The 20,909-nt window shown below is 36.5% G+C and overlaps 2 protein-coding genes across 2 annotated transcripts in view; one reads left to right on the top strand and one right to left on the bottom strand.

The window, feature by feature from the left end:
- Nucleotides 1-20,909, top strand: part of LOC127445438 (sodium/glucose cotransporter 5-like) — a 52,739-nt gene that overhangs the window by 5,579 nt on the left and 26,251 nt on the right. Inside the window, exons 7-9 of the mRNA XM_051705511.1 lie at nucleotides 132-212; nucleotides 2,218-2,423; nucleotides 5,590-5,725. Coding sequence (XP_051561471.1) covers nucleotides 132-212; nucleotides 2,218-2,423; nucleotides 5,590-5,725 — 423 coding nt within the window. The remainder of the gene's footprint in view (nucleotides 1-131; nucleotides 213-2,217; nucleotides 2,424-5,589; nucleotides 5,726-20,909) is intronic.
- On the bottom strand, nucleotides 2,582-20,003 carry LOC127445423 (protein FAM83G-like). Its single transcript, XM_051705486.1, has 5 exons — nucleotides 18,752-20,003; nucleotides 16,446-16,613; nucleotides 15,852-15,976; nucleotides 8,401-9,667; nucleotides 2,582-4,860 (listed from the first exon to the last, which is right to left on the bottom strand). Exons 1-5 carry the CDS (start codon nucleotides 19,208-19,210, stop codon nucleotides 4,612-4,614), a joined length of 2,268 nt encoding a protein of 755 aa, XP_051561446.1. The 5' UTR covers nucleotides 19,211-20,003; the 3' UTR covers nucleotides 2,582-4,611.

Genomic DNA, 20,909 nt, shown 5'->3' with positions numbered 1-20,909 from the left:
TAATTACTTTAATCCCTGGCTCTGATGCCACTCAATTCACTCTTGTCTACAAGTGCTGATTCAGGCTTGACATCGGTGACTCATATCACATTAAAGAATCATGAGAATTGAGCAATACTCTTTTTCTCCAGGTGGCTTAGCAGCTGTAATCTACACCGATACTCTTCAGACCTTCATCATGATCATTGGAGCGATCATCCTAACCATTACAGGTGAGTCACTCTCAGTTGCCTCCACTTATTCTCCGTTGGCATGTGATTGACAGCACATTGGCAGTGATGGTATGTCTACTGTCACTGGGATGGACATCTTGAAAGAGAGACTGTTGACAGCAGATGGCAATTGAAAATGCATGGACAGATATTTCATATTTTCAACAAATTCTACATGCAGGAAAAACATGTCTTACTTTAGCTGTGATGGTCTGCTTGTTATAGGGGAGACCGGTGCAGGTTGTCACACAGGGAAATTGTCACAAGGGCTATATCTCAGTAACTGTAAAGTTTTGAGCCAAAAGTCCAAACACACAAATTTGTGTTTTACATGTTTTTGAATTTAAATTTGAATAATTGGTAATAATTATTTTAAGTATCCATAATAGTACACTTGTTAAGCAAGAATAAGACAGTAATTAATAATTAACTGAAAGTACATTAAGGGTATCTTAGCCAAAATGTACAACTTATTGAATGTCTTATTTTTGTGTAGAAAGTAATGCAATCAATGCTCAAGTTCAGATATAAAATTTTAATTTTACTAAACAATTTCAGTTAGTAATTAAGGCTAATTAATGTTGGTCTTTCAAATCTTATTATTATTATTTTGCACATTTCAATTATAATAAAACTGATTTTTTTTGTTTAATGCAAATACTGTAAACATTTAATATCAAATTATTAACAAATGAATCAAATTGTCTTTATTTTAAGATTAATTTCATTGAATGAAATTAGTTCACTAATACTAGTTCATTAGTAACAATTTAGTAAAACAAATACTAATAATTACTCTTAATATAGTTAAATAAACTTAAAACACCACCTAATAAGTGAAAAACAATCTAATAACTTAAGAAGGTAAAATTTTCACTTTAGAACAGGGGATCAAGTTGTTTTTAATACAAAATTGTAGCAATTTATTAGTCAAACCAACAAGAATTAGTCATAATTACTGTCTTAATATATTTGAATACACTTGAATACCACCTAATAAATGCAAAACAAATCAAGAAGTAAATCAAGAAAATAGGTAAATTTTTCACTACAGAACATGGTGTCAAATTGTCTTTAATAGAAGATTTTAGTATTTTATTTATTAACAGCTTTGTAAACCAATACTAATTAGCCTTAATAACATATAGTAAACTTGATTTATGATGGATCTCTGAAACTGAGCATAAATTACATTACTTTCTACACAAAAATAAATGGTTCATAAGTTGTACATTATGGCTAAGATACCCCTACTCTACATTTAGTTGACTATTAATTACTGGTGTTATTCATGCTTAACCAGTGCACTATTGTGGACCCTTTAAATAAAATGTCACAGAATACTGTGAATTATATCCTCCACATTAAAATTCCAGTGTCATCATATTTTTGTTATAGCTGTTGGTTGAACAAGTGCATACTTTAGGACAAGAGTAAAGTATATAATGAAGATTTTAAAGTAATCAAATAAGCAAATTTGTAATATTAACTATGTTAACTCATTTTGTACAAAAGGACAGGTTTTCTTTCATTAAAGCACTTAAGATGCTCTGTGAAATTTCACATGCAAGATTTTTCACTCAAACTGTTATGCTGACAATATCATTTTTAATGAAAAATCAATGATTAAAATAAAAAATATACAAAATGGTAATATTGTCACAAGTGGACTCAAACTTCGGAAAATCACATACCTGGGCACGGATCTTCGGCACAGCCATTGACCAGGAAAATAAAAAAATGGCACTCCATGTCAAAAAGGTTGCCGACCACTGCTATAGAGTAAAATATCAATAGACCATGTGTTACACACAAAGTATGTTGTTTAAAAAAGATAGAAATGTAAATAGTATTTTTTATTAAGAATTTTTACATTCTGTTTGTAATTCAAGTTAACCACATGTTGTTTCAACAATACTTTAAAAGAAATATATTCTAAACCACTACATTTTACCCAAATCAGAAGTAGGTTTGGCTGATTCTCCTCTCTGCACATGTTTTACAGCATTCAATAAGATTGGAGGCTACAGCAACCTGGAGAGTGTGTACTTGAAAGCTGTGCCATCTAAAATCATCCCAAACACCACATGCCACTTGCCCCGGGCTGATGCCATGCACCTGTTCAGAGACCCAGTGCATGGAGACTTACCCTGGCCAGGCATGACACTGGGCTTAACTATTCTTGCAACCTGGTACTGGTGCACTGATCAGGTATGCTTAAATACACACACTTTTACTCTCAAAATATCTCAAATATAACCAGCCTACCCTGGTTATCACAAGTTGTAAAAAAAAAAAAAAAAAAAAAAAAAAAGGATTTTTTTTTCCCCACACAGTTATAAATATTTAAAAAAATTACGGAGCCTGAATTTCATTCCACTACTGAACTTTAGTCAGAGTTTACTCCATATTTAATTTGACATTAAGGAAAACACAGCTGTGAATGCTAGACTGTCTGATCAAAAGGTTCTGCAGTCTTAAAGGCAAAGTTCACCCAAAAATGAAAATTCTGTCATCATTTACCCTCATATTGTTTCAAACCTCAGTCACCATTCAATTTCATTGCATTTTTTTTCCACACAATGAAAGTAACATCTCCTTTTGTGTTTTCTGGACGACAAGCATTTTGGAAAGACAAAATGTACGTTTTCACCAAGATACAGATCAGTACATCTGTTTGAGTACACAGTACAGTACATCTATCCCTCCCAGCTTTGTTCCCATTTGCATTACATTAAATATTGTGTCTACAGTGACTAAGGTCCATATTGACGGAAGCTTATGGAATCTTGTGTCCATTTAAAAAGTTTCTGATTCAAGTATATCCTTACAGAATCTGTAGGAATCAGTGTGTGCAGACTAGCTTCTTAAAAATACAAATCTTGGCATCTGATTGGTTTCTGTAAACTTAAAAGCAAAATGTTTCAGATGTCAACTGTAATTAAGATAAACATTAAAATGACAGGTAATGAAAATGTGCAATATTACAGGGAGGGAAATGATAAAATGTGTAAATACAAAAACTAGTTTGTAACTACGATCTCCAATTAAATTGAAGAGAACAATTGTAAACACAATATCAGAATGTGCGTATGTGTGTGCATTTGTAAAAGAACTGGTAACACTACAATAAGGTTGCATTTGTTAACATCAGTTAACGCAATAGATTACATCCACATCTTGATTAATGTTAATTTCAGCAAATAATAAAAAAAATGTTTTTTATAGTTGTATACATTAGTTAATGCAATATCAACTGGAGGTGGACTCATATATCGGTTTTACCGATTATTTGGTGCCGATAGTTCTTTTTTTTCATGAACTATCAGTTATCTGCAAAATAAGAGCCTCTTTTTTGGGCTTGTTTACAGTTAAAAGTCCCACATTCTGCACCAAATCAGATTATTATTGGGATTTTGATTGAACAATAAACTGCATATGGGATTTTATTCATTTTGGACTCTTGTCTGTGCCTGTCTTAAGAAGGAAATACCAAGACATTTTTGTTAACATTTTATAAATCGATTTTAAAAACTATCGGCCAATAAACCGGTTATCTGCCTTTTCCACCACCTTAGTTATAGGTATCAGCAAAATCCACCATCGGTCGACCTCTAATATGAACATGAACAAAACAACGACCAACAGTATTTGATAAATTAACATTAACCAAGATTAATACATGTTGTAAAAAAATCATTGTTAGTTCATGACACCTAAAGCATTTACTAATTTTAACAAATTAAGCCTTCATGTAAAGTGTTCCCAAATAGCTCAATGTGTTGGTCAGGCTTGTATCTTAACCATTTCCAAACTCTTCTTAATCTGAAACACTATTAGTCAATAATAGCGGTGAATGTGAAAGTGCCATCACCATGGTCACAAGTTCACCACCAAATGTCTTGCAGTCCAGATTGCTTATAAGCACATGACAACAAAGAGTCAGGCTGTTAGAAACAAGTGTGGGACTTTAATTTCCACACACATACACAGTCCAGCTCTGTGCGCTGGGTTTTCAAACTTTAATGTATTTTTGCCTCTGTAACACTGCTGTCAGTTTAAAAATCCAGTTAAACTCCAGTTTAAAGGATTCCAAGTCTATGCAAATGAAAACTGGTGGCTACATCATTGCACGTTCATTCCTTTTGTAATCAATACAATGTTGATGTGTTTCTTTGGGGGGGGGGGGCACAAATATATCCTCCAAGCCAAATCCAGATGTGTTCACTGGAACCTTCCCCCGAATGTGTTTGAAGTTGGAGAGTGAGGATGAGGAGACTCCTGTTGGTGTGCGAATATCAACTTGTCTCCATGGCGATGGAGATTTTGTTTGAGAGCCCCGCTGAGCGGGAGAGCGAGAGTTTGAGTGCATGAGCCATTGAACAGGTGATTGGCTGGTTCACAGTCCTTCTATCTTACAGGAAGGGCTGTGCCTTTTAGGAGACCGGCCGGTGCGGTTTGGGTTTTGTTGGCTTGATCCACTTGGGGGACGTTCAGGGATGCACATTTTCCCCTGCCAGTATCTGTGACCCCCAATCACATGACCACTGCTTTTTGGTGGTCTGTGGAACACTCCAGGTTTAGCAATCACCACTTTGGCCCGGCCATAAGTTTCTCGAACTGGTGACCTGGAGGCCATTTGATAAAGCTAAAGGGGAGGAAAGTACATCGTAATATATGAAAATAGTTTTCAGATACAATTTCAAGTCACTGTAGTAATGAATTAAAGAAATAGTTCACCCAAAAATTACAATTCTGTCATAACTCATTTTCGATCTTAAAAAAGGACTTAAAAGTATCATAATAGTCTATGTGATTTGAGTCATTTTACAAGTCTTCTGGAGGCATATGATAGGTTTTGGTGAGAAACGACACAAATTTGTTTAATTTTTCAGTGAAAATCTTGACATCTTTTGTGCAATAATAAGCACTATGAGAGAAGCTTGCTGTGGCTTGCGTCCTCATGTGAACCCACATGCCACTGTGAAAGCACAATAGACAAGATTTTCACTGAAAAATTACTTACATTTTGCATACCTTCAAAACACATGGAATATGATGCACAAGTCACATGGACCACTTCTATGACACTTTTGGGACCTTTTTAAAGCTTTAAGCATAAGAAACAAAGTCATATGGGTTTGGAATGACATGAGGGCAAGTAAATTATGAATTAATTTTCTTTTTTGGGAGAACTCTTCCTTTAAGCACATTAAAATGTAATGTGAATTCAGTACAAATAATTCCTTGAGTCTTCTTAGGCCTTTTATCATTCATCCTATAATTAGTCTATTTGCACATTTAAGTTGTCATGTTTAAATAGGAAAGGGTCACATTTGACTGAATAACAATGTTGTTTGATCATTTCACTTGGCAGGTAATCGTGCAGAGGTCTTTGTCGGCCAAGAATCTGAGTCACGCCAAAGGAGCGTCCATATTTGCCAGCTATCTCAAGATGCTTCCCATGATCTTCATCATCCTACCTGGCATGATCAGCAGGGCTCTCTACCCAGGTACTAAACACACACTTACTCCAGCTGCTGTATCCTCTAGTGCTGCAAAAGTCCAGTTCTTTGTCATCTTTTGTCCAAGCTTTTATCCCTTTTAAAGACTTAAGGTTCTGGAACCAAAAGGCTAGCCAAAGAAAAACCAGGTCATACCAACTTGAGTTACTCAAGCCAGTGTTTGGACCAAAGCAGCTCTAACCAGCTGAGACTTGTGTCTCTGCAGAACATAAATGGGCGTTTTCCAATCAACAGGAGATTTAAAACCAGGATGGGCATTTTTCAACTGCTATACACAATTTGCTTACTACATTGAGATTCCCTACTTTCATTAGATAGTTGAAAAATGCCCTTCCCGGTTTGAAAACGCCCACAGATTGGAAAACGAACATTATTGTTCCACAAAGACCTATACTTCAACCAGCTTGACCAAGATGGCCTACCAACTCAGTCAGTAGTCCAGCTGGTCAGCCATCAGTGAGTGATTCTCACGAAACCTGTCAAGAAAACATCCTGGTCATACAGTATTTAACCCCAAATCACTACAATAAAAATAAAATAAAATTATATTTTGCCTAAAGAAAACAAAGCTTACATTTAGGACCATTTAGGAGATTTGCATTGTGACATTATTTTCAGGACACTTAAAGGGATAGTTCACCCAAAATGAAAATTCTCTCATCATTTACTCATCCTCATGCCATCCCAGATGTGTATGACTTTCTTTCTTCTGCAGAACACAAACAAAGATTTTTAGACAATATCTCAGCTCTCTAGGTCCATAGAATCCAAGTGAATGGTGGAAAAAAACTTTGAAGCTACAAAAAGCACATTAAGGCAGCATAAGAGTAATCCATACTCCAGTGGTTTAGTCTTCTGAAATAGAATTTGAGTGACAACAAACCAAAATGTAACCCCTTTTTCACTATAAACCTTGACATTAGCAGTCTCCTTGGCGATCATGATTTCAAGCTTGATTACACTTCCTAGCGCCAACTAGCGCTGTGCGCATGCGTCAATCACCAGGAAGTGTAATCAAGCATGACATCATGATCATGCCTAGAGACTGCAACGGCAAGATAGACAGTGAATAAGGGTTTACATTTTTGTCTGTTCTCACCCAAATCCAATTAGATCACTTCAGAAGACATGGATTAAACCAGGGGTTTTAAAAGTCTTAAACAGTAAGCCCCCACTCTGACAGAATTTTCAAGACTGCGCCCCCCTTAACCCCTTTTTAAAAATGTTTTTTTTTATTTTTTTATATACATATCATGTATATAAATATATGACCTGATATCATGTTGACCTTGTAATGGACACATGGTGACAAATGAACAGAAGCAGAGCTATATGGCTTTATAATACATTTGCAAGTGCATAGGACATGTTTTGAGCATGCACACGGACAGCAGAAAGATGTGCTTTCACGCAACCAGTATATGAATGCGCTCTCGCATGATATGCATGCGTTCATGACAGTATTATAAGACCATATAACTGCAGTCTATTAAGCTGGACTATGGCTCATTAAGCCAATAATTTTCATTTAAATTCACAATACATTTTTATTGTAATTATGTATTTTTTATTTTACTTGGTTAATTTATCATCAATCTCCATGCCTCCCCTGACATGCTCTGGTGCCTCCCTGGGGAGGCGTGCCTCCCTGTTTGAATACTGTGGGATTAAACCACTGGAGTCGTATGGATTACATTTATGCAGCCTTTATGTGCTTGTTGGAGCTTCAAAGTTTTCGTCACCATTCAGTTGCATTGTATGGACCTACATAGCTGAGACATTCTTCTAAAAATGAGCATAACTGTCATGAAACTAATGTCACAATGTAAAAAAAAAATATTAATATGCCTAATTTTCTATATGCAAAATATACTGTAGTTCCTTATTTGTTTCTTTTTGATTTGAGTAAATTAGGATATTTTCTTTACAGGTTTCATGAAAATCACCCAGTTTGTACCAGCTAGAATCCTTGAAAAAACAGCTCCAACATTAAGCTGGTTTAGATGGATTTTCCACCAGGGTAGTATGGGCATTAGTCAAGATCGACACTATTTTCAATTTGACATAAATGAAAACAAGACTGATGGATAGAAGTGCAGTCCATTCAATAGACACACATACAGTGGTGGTTTAAAAGTAATTTATGTAATACTTATCTGAAGCATTGTAAAAGAAACATTTGATATGATGGAAAGAATTCCGGATAAGACTAAAAAGAATTTGACTGCATTAGGCAGTGTTTTACACAAACTATGCGATAATAGTAGAACATTAGAGGGCTGTGCAAAAGTTTCCTGCCAATGTCAACTTCAGCTCAGGAAATTTCTATCATAGCCAAATTTGGACAGCTGCTTCCATGGGGAAACCACCAAATGAGGAAGCTGATAAAGCTTTATAACATGCTATTTTCCTGTTCTTGTCTTGAACGTAACTTTATTTATATTTTGCCCCGCCAACCCCTGTACATGTGTTAACTCTCCTAGTGGGTTCAGTTGTGCAGGAAATGTTGACAAGAGTCCCGTTGACATGCCCTGGTGCATTCCACAACACGCCCTTCTATATTTGAAACACACCCACGTTTATGGACTGCTAGTGCCAAATCTGATAAAAAACACTTTCACACTCAGACACGCACATGCTGACTCAAGAAATCAAAGTCCTACCTTTGCTTTGCCTCTGTTCTGCAAGTTAAGGAGATTCTTCTCTGCGGTACTTTGTAACTCCGGCTTGATGTCATCTGATCGCAAGTCCAGCATGGATTGAGAGAACCTCGCCATCACATTAAACGTGTCAGGGCTGTGGTCTCCAGTGCGTCCGTAACCCGTTATTCCGTTAGGGAGCTTGTCGCTAGGACTTGCGCTATCGTAGTCTGTGCACTCAAAATCCTCTTCTGACGTTGAGGAATTCTCATCTTTGTCCTTTAATGAATGTGCACAAGTCACAATGGTGATGTCAGCATGATTTTCATGAGTGTCCGTATTTGTACCCTTTGGGTTTATTGTCTGGATGTCCTCTCTTCTGACTAAACTGATCTCAGCATCTCCAGATCCCTCAGGTGTATTGATCACCAACTGTAAGGTACGAGGCTTGGGAACGGGTGATCCTGAAGCAGTTTGGTTCTCTGAGGAGGAATGCATGTGTTTATGGTTTGGCTGCTGCTCATCTGGAGAAGGGTTGGGACTGGGCTCATGCAATTGGGTGGTTGATGAATGGGAGATATTCGCTGGTGCTTCTTGAAGGATGTCGCTCGAATTAGTCTCTGGTTGAATATCTTTTGGAGGCTGGGTACTCGATTGAACATTTGCAACTACAGTATTTGTCTTGGATGAAGGTGTTGCTTTAGGTCGGGGACTTGCCCTTTCTGGTAGTTCCTCAGGTGGGGCAATGAAAGGGTTTTTGAAGCGGATTGCTTTCGATGTTTCAAACATTTGCGAGCGCATTAAATGCACCGGTGCTGGCTTGCTTGTGTCACGAATATTAATAAACCCAATAACATCTCTGGGTGGGTCTGGCTCAGGCCAGATGGGCAAGTAAGGAATGAGATCCGCCTTTGGCAAGCCTACAAGTCCTGGATGCATTTGTGGTTTCTCCGGTAACTCACGTTGGGGCTTCTTAATCAGGACCACTGGATTCGGGGAGTTACTGTTCTTGGCACTAGCTTTGTCCTTAGAGGCTTTGCTAGATGCATCAGCATTTACCAATGCATATTTGGGGTTAATGAGTTTTCTTGCGACAGTTACAGAAACAGGGGGAGGAACAGCGATTGGGGCAGGCTCAGGCTCTGGTGGGTCTGCCATTGGGATCTTGGAGAGGTTGACCCCAAGAGAGTTCAGGTATAGCTCACGGAACTGCTTGTCAAATGTCTCCACAGCCTGACCTGTCATGACTGTGATGATGTTACGATCCAGACGGGAAGCAGTCCATGTAAAACTGAAACACAAAAAAGCAGAACTGAGGACTCTTTAAAACACTGTCTTAAAGTGCCATAAATTGGAGTGGTAGAATGGTAAGAGTGGTATACTCATTTTCCATCCCACTGAGAGTTCAGTGACCCCACATCATAATAAATAGACCAAACTAATTATAAACAAAACATCAATGCATTATGACTGCATAATATTATTTAGCGGAGTAAAGTTTAAGTTACATATTTATCAAATATTCGCTTATGGTTTATAAGAGATCATCTGAAAAATCCAGACACTGCTAAAATGTCACTGGTGTCCAAGTGTTCAATGCATCTGCCTTGCATGTTCGGTCTTAAACACTTATTAAATTTTTTTTTTACACATGCTAAAGACTGTAAATTGTATGCACAACTTACACTTTAATTGAATTAATTAATTAATGAATACTTGGACGCCTCCAACGTTTTTGTGCTGTGTTCAGACGGTCCCTTACAAGCGCTAGATAATGAAAGCCCATAGGAGCATTTTAGGCATAATTATTCAGCTATAGCAATTGTTGACCATTTGAGTTCAATGTTTTATGCCTGTATGATATAGTCATATATTCTTTAACCTAACTGCGCTAATGATATTGTTGTAAAATCTTCGGCTCCAGAGAGTGTGGGTAGGAGACACCGAATGTCAAACAAATAACAAGCCAACAACATCTGGAGATAAGGTAGAAGTTCAGCGTTAGTTTCGCATATTTGGACCTGCAGCTCCAGTTTCAGTTCTACTTAATGTGGATTATACATGCTGGTGTAAATGTAAGTGTAAGTTAAGTTACTTTTATAGCACAATTCCCCATGTTATTATCAAGAAACCTGATCTGGATCTGATTTTCTGCCTTATTGAATGCACCTAAGCCTAACTCGTTAGAGATTGCCCTTATCTGGCAAGTATTCATTTTAAAATATTTTTTGTATGTGTATCTGTCGGGTTTTCCTTTCTGGAACAACACACAGTACACACTTATGTTATTTATGTTATTTTTCACCATACAATGCAGAAACAAGACAAATGTAGTGCAACAAGTTTGGCAAAACAAACAATGAAGCGACTATGATGAAACAGCACGCAGGAACAGGTATGAAGAAACAGCAGCTAGCATTATACAGGGCCACACCACACCTGCAATGTTAAATTTATTATGAATACTCTTAAAAATATAAAAACACTAAAGTGCAAATAAATGCCTTACCTTCAATGAGAAAGGCGCACTTCAACCTAATAATATATACAGATTAATATTGGTACTGTTGGGCACAGGTGCAAGAATAAAAAGCAAACACGCCACTAACCGGGAGAGAGAGAACAAAGCTGCAGAGTTGATCCTGCTACTTCTTTTGCAAATGAAATTCAAGAGAAGCACTAAATAGTTTACAGAGAAGATAACAAACACAACATCCTCTTTATGAACACCATTTATCAATCAAATACTTAACACGCGGCGCACCAATCACAAGGGAGAGGCACACATGTACTCAATAATGGAGAATTGATCTTAATATTAGCAACCACATTCTCTAATAACTGGCGCAGACCAAGTGTGCTCAATAAGGAATGCGCATAGACACTGATAGACATAATAATGATTAAAAAACACATTAAAGTCATGTGACAAGGAGGAGAGCGTGGCTGGGCCATAACGATGGACACTCAGAGCTGAATCAGCCCAATCAGCGGGAGAGGGATAAAGAGGAGGCGGGGATGCCAGTGAGAGAGAAGCACGAAGTTGTGTGTTTGCGTGTCAGTTTTATGTTGTGTTTTGTTCATTTGTCTCAACTTTTTTAAATTCTAAGTAACTGAGATAGATATATACATTTAAAAATGTACTTTTTACACTAAAAATGCTTAGAGGAATCTTAAAGGAAATGGTGACAATTTACAAGACCTGTACATGCTGATTTTAGCCTACTGATTAAATTCTAACCTAAAATCTTTATGTAGCCTACCATTCATTTTACCCAAGAATTTTACTGCATTAGTCACTCTAAAGCAGTGTTTCCCAACGACTAAAAAATTCTACGGCACACCACTATCCCACATAGGCTAACCATCATCAATATTTTTCCTTTTCAAGAACTTGTCCATGTTTTCTGTCCGTCTTAGTAGCGTGTTTTCTTGTAATGTTTGAAATTCGGCTATGCAAAAAAAACAAGTCACATAGGTAGGCTACGCTGTGTGAGGTCACAGGTGGCAAGAGCGCTAAATGGGTAATGAAAAAACAACAAATTTGCTTCTTTTCTAATTTGTAGATTTGTTCTTTCAATGCCACAACAAATTACAGGGATGCAAACTCATGAGGGGTGAAAAAGGTAAGACGTAACTGGTCCACGAAAAATGTTTCTGGGGATATTTTATTTTAAGAATAAGCTAAAAGCACCAATTCCAGCTATTTTAGTGATTCAAGTTTATTCAAGTTTAAAATTGTGCAGAATTTGCTGCAAAATAAAGAGTATTTTGGTGAGGCTTGCTTCTGTTTCACAAATTTGTTGAATTTTCTTAACTGATTAGTTCAGTGACCCCTTCTGGAAATGTCACTAGGTGGCGACAAATGAGCGTCTTATGTGCTATGAATGAGTCAGTGAATCATTTTGAGTTATTCATGACTGAAATCTACCAAGAGACTTTATAGTGTTTAAGCATTAAAAGAACAAAGCAGATCTATAGTCTTCCTTCAGTCTGAGCATTATTTTTCATCCAAAAAGACAACAATAATAGTCCAATAATAGTGAGTTTCAATAACGTCCTTACCTTCTCCTTTATTAAAACTTGCATGGCTACAAATCTACTGACTTCAGTATAAGAATTATAAACACAGCAGATCTACGGTATCATTTTCCTACAGTAGCCTATTTAAACTGCTGAGCATGGCTTTTATCAGAAAAGACCACAATAATAGACAAATAATAATAATTTTGAGTTTCAATAATGTTCTTTCGTCATTGTAAAGCCCATTTCACAAGTTGAGTCGAAGCGTCAACGCTCCGTTCAATGCCAGCGTCAAGCACCGCATTGCCCTCCATGTGACAAGAGTTGCAGAAAGCATAACAGAGGGGCGATTTTACTAGTTTGCCATGTAAAAAAGTGGGAGGTGTGCACAATAAACTGTGAAATAAGCATTTGGAAGAGAGAAAAAAGTTTGCAGTTGCTTTGATAGCAGAAATTAATAAAAGGACTCGTTTATGTTTAGGGCTAAGCGTTTTCTTGGTGAATTTAAATTAGTTCAATAACTGGGGTCTCTGATATTCGTAAACGATAATGTAATATTTAATTAAAAGAAATTATGAGACATTCAATGTCTCTTCACAAATTTGGACAGTTTTGAAATATTTCTTGTTGCTTAGTACTCTCAAAGACATTATTGGTGAAGCAAAAACCTGTGTGTGAAAAACATTCTGGTGTAAAGTGGCGTCACTTCATAGACTTCAATGTATTCTGCAGTGCTGACGCGTCATGTGAAAGACCCTTAACGCGTATAAATATCACTCACTTTTGCACATTAATCATTGTTCTTCACAATCACAAAAGTGAGCGATTATGGTTTCAAAATGGCGAATTTCTCCGAAAGGTGAGGTGTTTGGATCCCTGGAATCATTATTATAATTTTTTTTTTTCATGCATTTATTTATTTTGTGGAATTTGATAATTTTCCACAGCACACCTGACAAACACTAGTGTGCCGCGGCACAGTGGTTGGGAAACACTGCTCTAAAGAACAACATGGTAACTTGGCTTAATGTTTATGGGTAAAACCAGAATGTTAGGGCATATTGACTAATTGAAACATTTGTCATGAACCTGTTTGTTTATATGTCTTAAAATTACAATTTTTAAATTTTCACTCAAATTTGGTTAATGTTTGCTCGTCTTCAAAAAAATTATTTCCGCAAATATTAAAACAGCTAATAATGTGTACAAGGGACATTTAAGATGTAATACAGTTCCCCACCTACAAGCACACCCGGCCCCACTCTGCCCCCCCCAGTCAAAATGGTCAAGAACCGCCCCTGCACCCTGATCCATCATTGATAGACCGATGTGGCATAATGTTGATTACAACAACAAAAAAAGAAAAAATTTATTCATCCCTCATTTTCTTGCAAAAATAGAGTATAATGTGAGGCACTTACAATGGAAGTAAATGGCAGAATTATGAAACTTATAATTTTGTTATAGCATTTACATGAATTCTTCTGTTAAAACACGTTAAGTATTTGAGCTGCGAAGTTGTATACATTATACAGTTGTATTATGGTTTATGGTACATTGTCATGGCAATTACATTGTAAAATTAAATGTAAATTTGCACAGAAAATGTTAGTAAGCAATTTTATCACACTAATACCACGTTAATGTGCATATTGTTGACATCATGTGGCTATACCTTTGAAAAAGTTATTATTTCAGTGTTTACAGATTTGCACCATACACTTCCATTAAGTGCCTTGTAATGTTTGCCTTTTTTTCCTTTTACAGAAAATGCACCCGGAATATTGTTTAATTGATTTTGTGGCAGATAAATACAGTACATGATTATGTTGAATGTAAAATGATAGTATTATAATCAAAAAACAAAAAATAAAAAAAACTGCCTCCTAAAGTAACTTCATTGTAGTTAATTACTACTTGTTAGAAGCTTGTAGTGTAGCTAGCTACTTTTTCAAATGGATAGTTTCACTGTATAAATATTGTATTGCAAGTAGCCAGGGTTGGGGAGTAACGGAATACATGTAATGGGATTACGTATTTAAAATACAAAATATAAATAACTGTATTCCACTACAGTTACAATTTAAATAACTGGTCATTAGAATACAGTTACATTCAAAAAGTATTTACTTTGCATTTTGTCATTTGTTTCATTTAATATTTAGTCCTTTCAGATGGAAAACATTTATACATATAAATGATACGATCATATTTTTTTTATCAAGAAATTCACGTTAGATCATAATTTCTTTTTTTCTAGTAAGACCTGTGATATTAGGGCAAAAATCATATTCTTGATAATAATTTTTGTATTGTTTTCCTGTAACAATATCTAAAAATCATTAAAACAAGATCAATTTAATTTATCTTGTTTTAGAAACAACACTGCATAAGATATTTATGTTTTTCAGAGAATGTATTTTTAACATGTGTATTTTGTCTTGCTGTACTGGCAGAGTTTTTATAGTCAAAACAAGTGAAATAAATCTACCAGTGCTGAAGAAGTAATCCAAAGTATTTCGAATATGTTACTGACCTCGAGTAATATAACGGAATACATTACAAATTACATTCTACAGTATGTATTCTGTAATCTGTAGTGGAATACATTTCAAAAGTAACACTCCCAACCCTGCAAGTAGCTTGATGCAACAATCTCGTTTTTATTTAGTTTAACTTAAATAAGGTCCATTATGGCTAAATTAATTAATTAAAAAGTAAAAAAAATAATTTTTATATACTGTATATAATAAATGCATACATAAAGCTTGAAAGTTACACTTAAAGGGATGGTTCCTCCAAAACAAATTTAATTTAGTAATTCTACCTGACATTTCCTTTCCTGTTTCACAGAAGACATTCATAGAAGTTTAGAACAACATGTTTGAGTAAATAGCAGAATTTTCATGTTTAGGTGAGCTATCCATTTAACTGAAGCACTTTAAGAGAAATATTTGATATGATGGCAAAAAAGAATTTGTAGTAGGTTTGTACTGTATTGCAAGAACTATGTGATCAAATTAGGCCAGAAGAAGGCTGTGCAGTTATTACCCGACAACTTCAGCTCAGGAAATTTCTGCCATAGCCACATTTGGACGGATGCTTCCATTGAAAATTAAATCAAAATGAAGCTTGTAGTCTGGCAAGCTTCGCTTTCAAAGTGGCTTCCTCAACACTAGTTAGTAAAAAACAATGAAACCCTCATGACTGCTAAGCAAACAATGCTGCTTCATCATTGAAAATATATTATTAAAAAGATTCACTAACAAAAAATATTCACAAAACATTGCAATTGTAAGGCAAACAGTATTTACTAGCAGGACTGTGTGAATACATACACTTAGACAAGCATCAGCCTATAGACACAAACTGGTTTCTGGTGTGATTAAGCTGTGTTTAAGAAACACAGCTTCGTGTATGTACATATACAAACACTACACGCACATACAAACCTGTATGAACCGGACACAGCACGGTCTCCATCCACAAACATGAATCTCTGACCCAGCGAGCCATGCACCTTCTGAGCTGAGCGAGTGTAGAATTCCACACCACCGATGCATCGCACCCGCAGATGCTACAAACACAAATGTTCAAATATTATACAAATTCATTGTCCATCTGTCTCTCATAAACCTACGATACATCCCTGACTGATAACATGTTTTAGATCAAATATCTACATTTTTAGCTTTTGATCTTTTCTTGTAAAAAACATAACACACCTACTAAAACAGGCTGATTCATGAGATTTAGAGGTAACATTCAGTAAGGAACCCGGAACATTCCTTTAACAAATGCAGTAGATATCATGAACTAATGAAGAGTAATTTTTTCCAGCATTTAATAATATTAGTCAATGTTAATGTATCGAACCTTATTGTAAAGTGTTAGCAATTTAGATTATTATGATCACTACAAAAACTGTGCTGAAAATGCTATAATACATTAGTCTATGCATGTGCGTGAGACGCCAACAGGTGTCAATGCACGTGTCTCAGACGAAAACAGTTGTGCATAAATGCCTGCAAGCGCCTTTAACTCACATTGAGGTGTCCTCTGTGCATGTTTGCTCTCTCACACATAAATAGGAATTCCTGTACAGATGCATTGTCTATAATAATGTACACAGCCACTTTCTTCTTAAATCCAGCTTCTATTAGATCCTTAAAAATATCCACATCCGTGAAAACATCCATAACTACCGCTATCATCTGCAAATAAAAGAACACATGCAAAGTAAATGTATATGTTAAATGAATTCATTAAAGGCAATATGCAAATGCTTTTGAATATTTTAATCACTGTACAAGTTACTATAGGCCACACATACACACGAACGTAATTCCTGTGCTATTGTAATCATTGAATAGGTTTTAGTACAGTACAGTAGACATCATGATGATGTAGCCACAAAACAACTCATACACACCCTAAACCTCTTATACTGCACCCAATGAGACCTACATCACGTAGATCATCATAAGCTCTGATTGTGCAAAATGTCTATGTATAAAGGGATCTCTTTGATTGACGGAGTATTTGAGAGTGTGTAAATGTGTGTGGGTGTTTAAGACAGCGGGGGAGGAAGAGAAAGTGTGCTGGTATGTATCATGGGCCGAAGAACTGAGTTTAAGCTTCAACATGTTCTGATAAGACAAATGAGTCAGTTTGAAACCAGCAGGGATTGTGAAATGTGATGAATGATGATAATGGATGGATTGGATGCAGCTTTGGACATTCCAAATCTTTAGTTTGTTTTGAGTGGTTCTCAATTCATTTCGGAGACTTGACATTTCCATGTTAGCTTTTTAAACAATTAAACCCCTCATAGGTGAAAAGTCATGTTGAAATACACCAATATAGGAGTGTATATTTATTTAGGCTGCCTTTTCTTTGTCTGCGATTTAGACTTTAATGTCTATGCTCAATATTCGATTAGTATTGAAAAATATGGGCTTTTCAATAGTTGATTCTTCAATTATTAAATTTGGTCCTCCCAAATATTAAATGTGGGGTTACATTCTTGCTTTTTTAATTGAATGGGCCTATTTGCATTAGAATTATATTACACAGATTATATTGATTTTATAAAATATTTTTTTTTGTTTAGTTTTTTTACTATATTAAAGGAATAGTTCACCCAAAAATGACAATTCTTTCATCATATACTCACCCTCATACCATCCCAGATGTGTATGACTTTCTTTCTTCTGCTGAACACAAACAAAGATTTTTAGAAGAATATCTCAGCTCTGTAGGTCCATACAATGCAAGTCAATGGGGTCCAAAACTTTGAAGCTCAAAAAAGCACATAATGGCAGCATTAAAGTAATCCAGACTCTAGCGGTTAAATCCATGTCTTCAGAAGCAATATGATACGTATGGATGAGAAACGGATCAATATTTAAGTCATTTTTTACTATAAATTCTCCTCCCTGCCCAGTAGGTGGTGATATGCACGAAGAATGCAAATCGCCAAAAACAAGAACTCTTTGGAGAGTTGAGTGCTTAGGAGGACTGTTTGAAAGTCGAGATTTATAGTGAAGGACTTAAATATTGATCTGTTTCTCATCCATACCAATAATTTCACTTCTGAAGACATGGATTTAACCACTGGAGTCATTTGGATTACTTCTCTGCTGCTTTTATATGCTTTTTGAGCTTCAAAGTTTTGACTTTTGACTTGCGTTGTATAGACGTACAGAGCTGAGATATTCTTCTAAAAACCTTTGTTTGTGTTCAGCAGAAGAAAGTAAGTCACATCTGATGAAAGAATTGTCATTTTGGGGTGAACTATTCCTTAAAGACAATTAAGCAAAACTTGATTCCTTTGATAGACTCAAAGAGCATTCCTATAGCAGCATTTAAACTGATGTCTAAACCAGTTCAGTGACTTTAAACTGTTATTTATATCTAGCTGTTAAAGCTAACATGTTTGAAACCTGTTGGTTCTTTCAAAGAGAATGTTGGATATATTTTCCAATCATGTACAGTCTACTGCACATAGGAGGTTTATTTACAAACCTAAAATGAGTTTAGGCATACCGATGCCATTTCAGAACCTTAGTAAGTTCCACAAAGAACTTTTATTCTCCAGTTCTTTAGAAAATTAGAAAGAAATAGTCTGATTTGAAGGACCTAAAGAACATAATTAAACATCATGAACTTTCTACCATCCATAGATCCATATATGTAGCTTTAAGAACTCTATAGCCAAAATGGGTCTTAATGAAACCTGAGCCTAAAGTGCTGCAAAGAGCCACTGAAGAATCTTTAGTTTTAAGTTGGGTGTTCATGGGACAGACTGTCCACACAATCGGCCATTTCAAGTTTCTCTAGTTTGGCTTACCTTCTGTGCCTGAGCAATGGCCTTTCTCACCACCTCTTTTATATGCGTTTGTCCGTCCACAGGCGGCTGCGTGTACACGTTGACGCGCGTCACTCCGCGGTAAGAATTACAATCGGGCCATCCGAGGTCCAAATTCGGTATTGAGATATCAGAGCGGTCCGGCCAGTACTGCAAAGATACCGCACTGTCCTCACCCTCTGTCGTGCCATTCAGTTTTTGGTGATCAGAACCGGGTTTGTAATCTTCTGTAGTCCGGCGGATCTGCTCCAACTCCGGTTCCGAAAGGAAAGGACGCAGTTCGTGCTCTTTCACGTAGCTGTCAAACGCGTCGCGTCCTTTGGTGATGAGCGCTTCGAGCGCAAACCGCTGTTCCTCGCTGTAAAAGAACTCCGGTTTGGATTCGTTCAGACGCCAGTTCACATTATTGTCATCAAGACACTGAACCTGTGAGAGAGCCATAATGCGGCAACACTATCCGAATTCTTCGATTTAAAAAAGTGAATTAATTTTTTCTTAAAATGTTATTTTACAAAAAGCATCTAAACACACACACACACACACACAAAAACTCGAACCCCCAAGCCATAAAGTTTTTTTTCGCACTTCACAGGGCTAGAAAAAAATCCACTAACGGCCCGCGATAAAGCGTTTCCATGGTGAAAAGATATCGTGAATTATTCTGTCCCCAAATAGCGCGGCTCAGCTATAACTCCAGTACCAAAAGCGCGTTTACGCATAGAAATAAACGCGATATTTTTTCCAAAAATAAAAACTATCGGTCCAAGGCTTCCGGTGTCATTTGATCATGTTTTCCCCGAAGCCGAGTCCTAGTTGAGTACAGACCGCAGTTCAATACGCAGAGCCAGAGATCAGCTTACAGTAAACCGGCAGGTAGAATAGAACAAAGCATCTCCAGAGACTCAAATTATTAGGCACACCTCAGTCACCTGACAAGGAGGGGCACAAAACACACATGCATACACAAAGCACAGTCACAGACTTCATCTAATCCAACTGGAGTTCAGGATCTTCTACGAAAGAATAAGTCTTGGATATCACCGAGGCGTAAAATAACGATCAGCTTGACATAAAGTCCACGTTGTATATGATCTTGTGCATGCACCAAAAGTCCACAGTGTTGCGATTTGGAAACTTTCGCAGTTTCTTTAATGTTTTGTCTCTTGGTCTACAGTACATAAAGTCATACTTTATTGTCTAATATAAAGCCCTGTGGTGCTTTTGTGTTGCTTGCCCTAGTTCTGTACACCTACAAAGCATTTAGGAAAGAGGAAGAGGCCGGTGTTACAATATATTCAGTTCCTGAGAAAGTGTGTCCCAGTGGGCGGAGCATACAGGAATATTCATTCATTATCATGACATGCGCGTTGAGGTGGAACTGAAAACGTTAACGCACCACCGTCATGATTCAACTTTTGTGAAGGATTATTTTATTTAAGTTTCAGTGTCGAATAAAGTATGTATGTGCATCCGGAAAATATTCACAGCGCTTCACTTTTTCCACATTTTGTTATGTTACAGTCTTATTCCAAAATGGATTAAATTCATTATTTTCCTCAAAATTCTACAAACAATACCCCATAATGACAACGTGAAAGAAGTACGTTTGAAAACTTTGCAAATATATATATATACACACACAGGTGCTGGTCATATAATTAGAATATCATCAAAAAGTTGATTTATTTCACTAATTCCATTCAAAAAGTGAAACTTGTATATTATATTCATTCATTACACACAGACTGATATATTTCAAATGTTTATTTCTTTTAATTTTGATGATTATAACTGACAACTAAGGAAAATCCCAAATTCAGTATCACAAAAAATTAGAATATTACTTAAGACCAATACAAAGAAAGGATTTTTAGAAATCTTGGCCAACTGAAAAGTATGAACATGAAAAGTATGAGCTTGTACAGCACTCAATACTTAGTTGGGGCTCCTTTTGCCTGAATTACTGCAGCAATGCGGCGTGGCATGGAGTCGATCAGTCTGTGGCACTTCTCAGGTGTTATGAGAGCCCAGGTTGCTCTGATAGTGGCCTTCAGCTCTTCTGCATTGTTGGGTCTGGCATATCGCATCTTCCTCTTCACAATACCCCATAGATTTTCTATGGGGTTAAGGTCAGGCGAGT

This window comes from Myxocyprinus asiaticus, chromosome 8 (assembly GCF_019703515.2).
Source record: "Myxocyprinus asiaticus isolate MX2 ecotype Aquarium Trade chromosome 8, UBuf_Myxa_2, whole genome shotgun sequence".
Classification (NCBI taxonomy): Eukaryota; Metazoa; Chordata; class Actinopteri; order Cypriniformes; family Catostomidae; genus Myxocyprinus; species Myxocyprinus asiaticus.
Note: the sequence above shows the minus strand (reverse complement) of the source record. Positions and strands in the feature narration are given on the sequence as shown.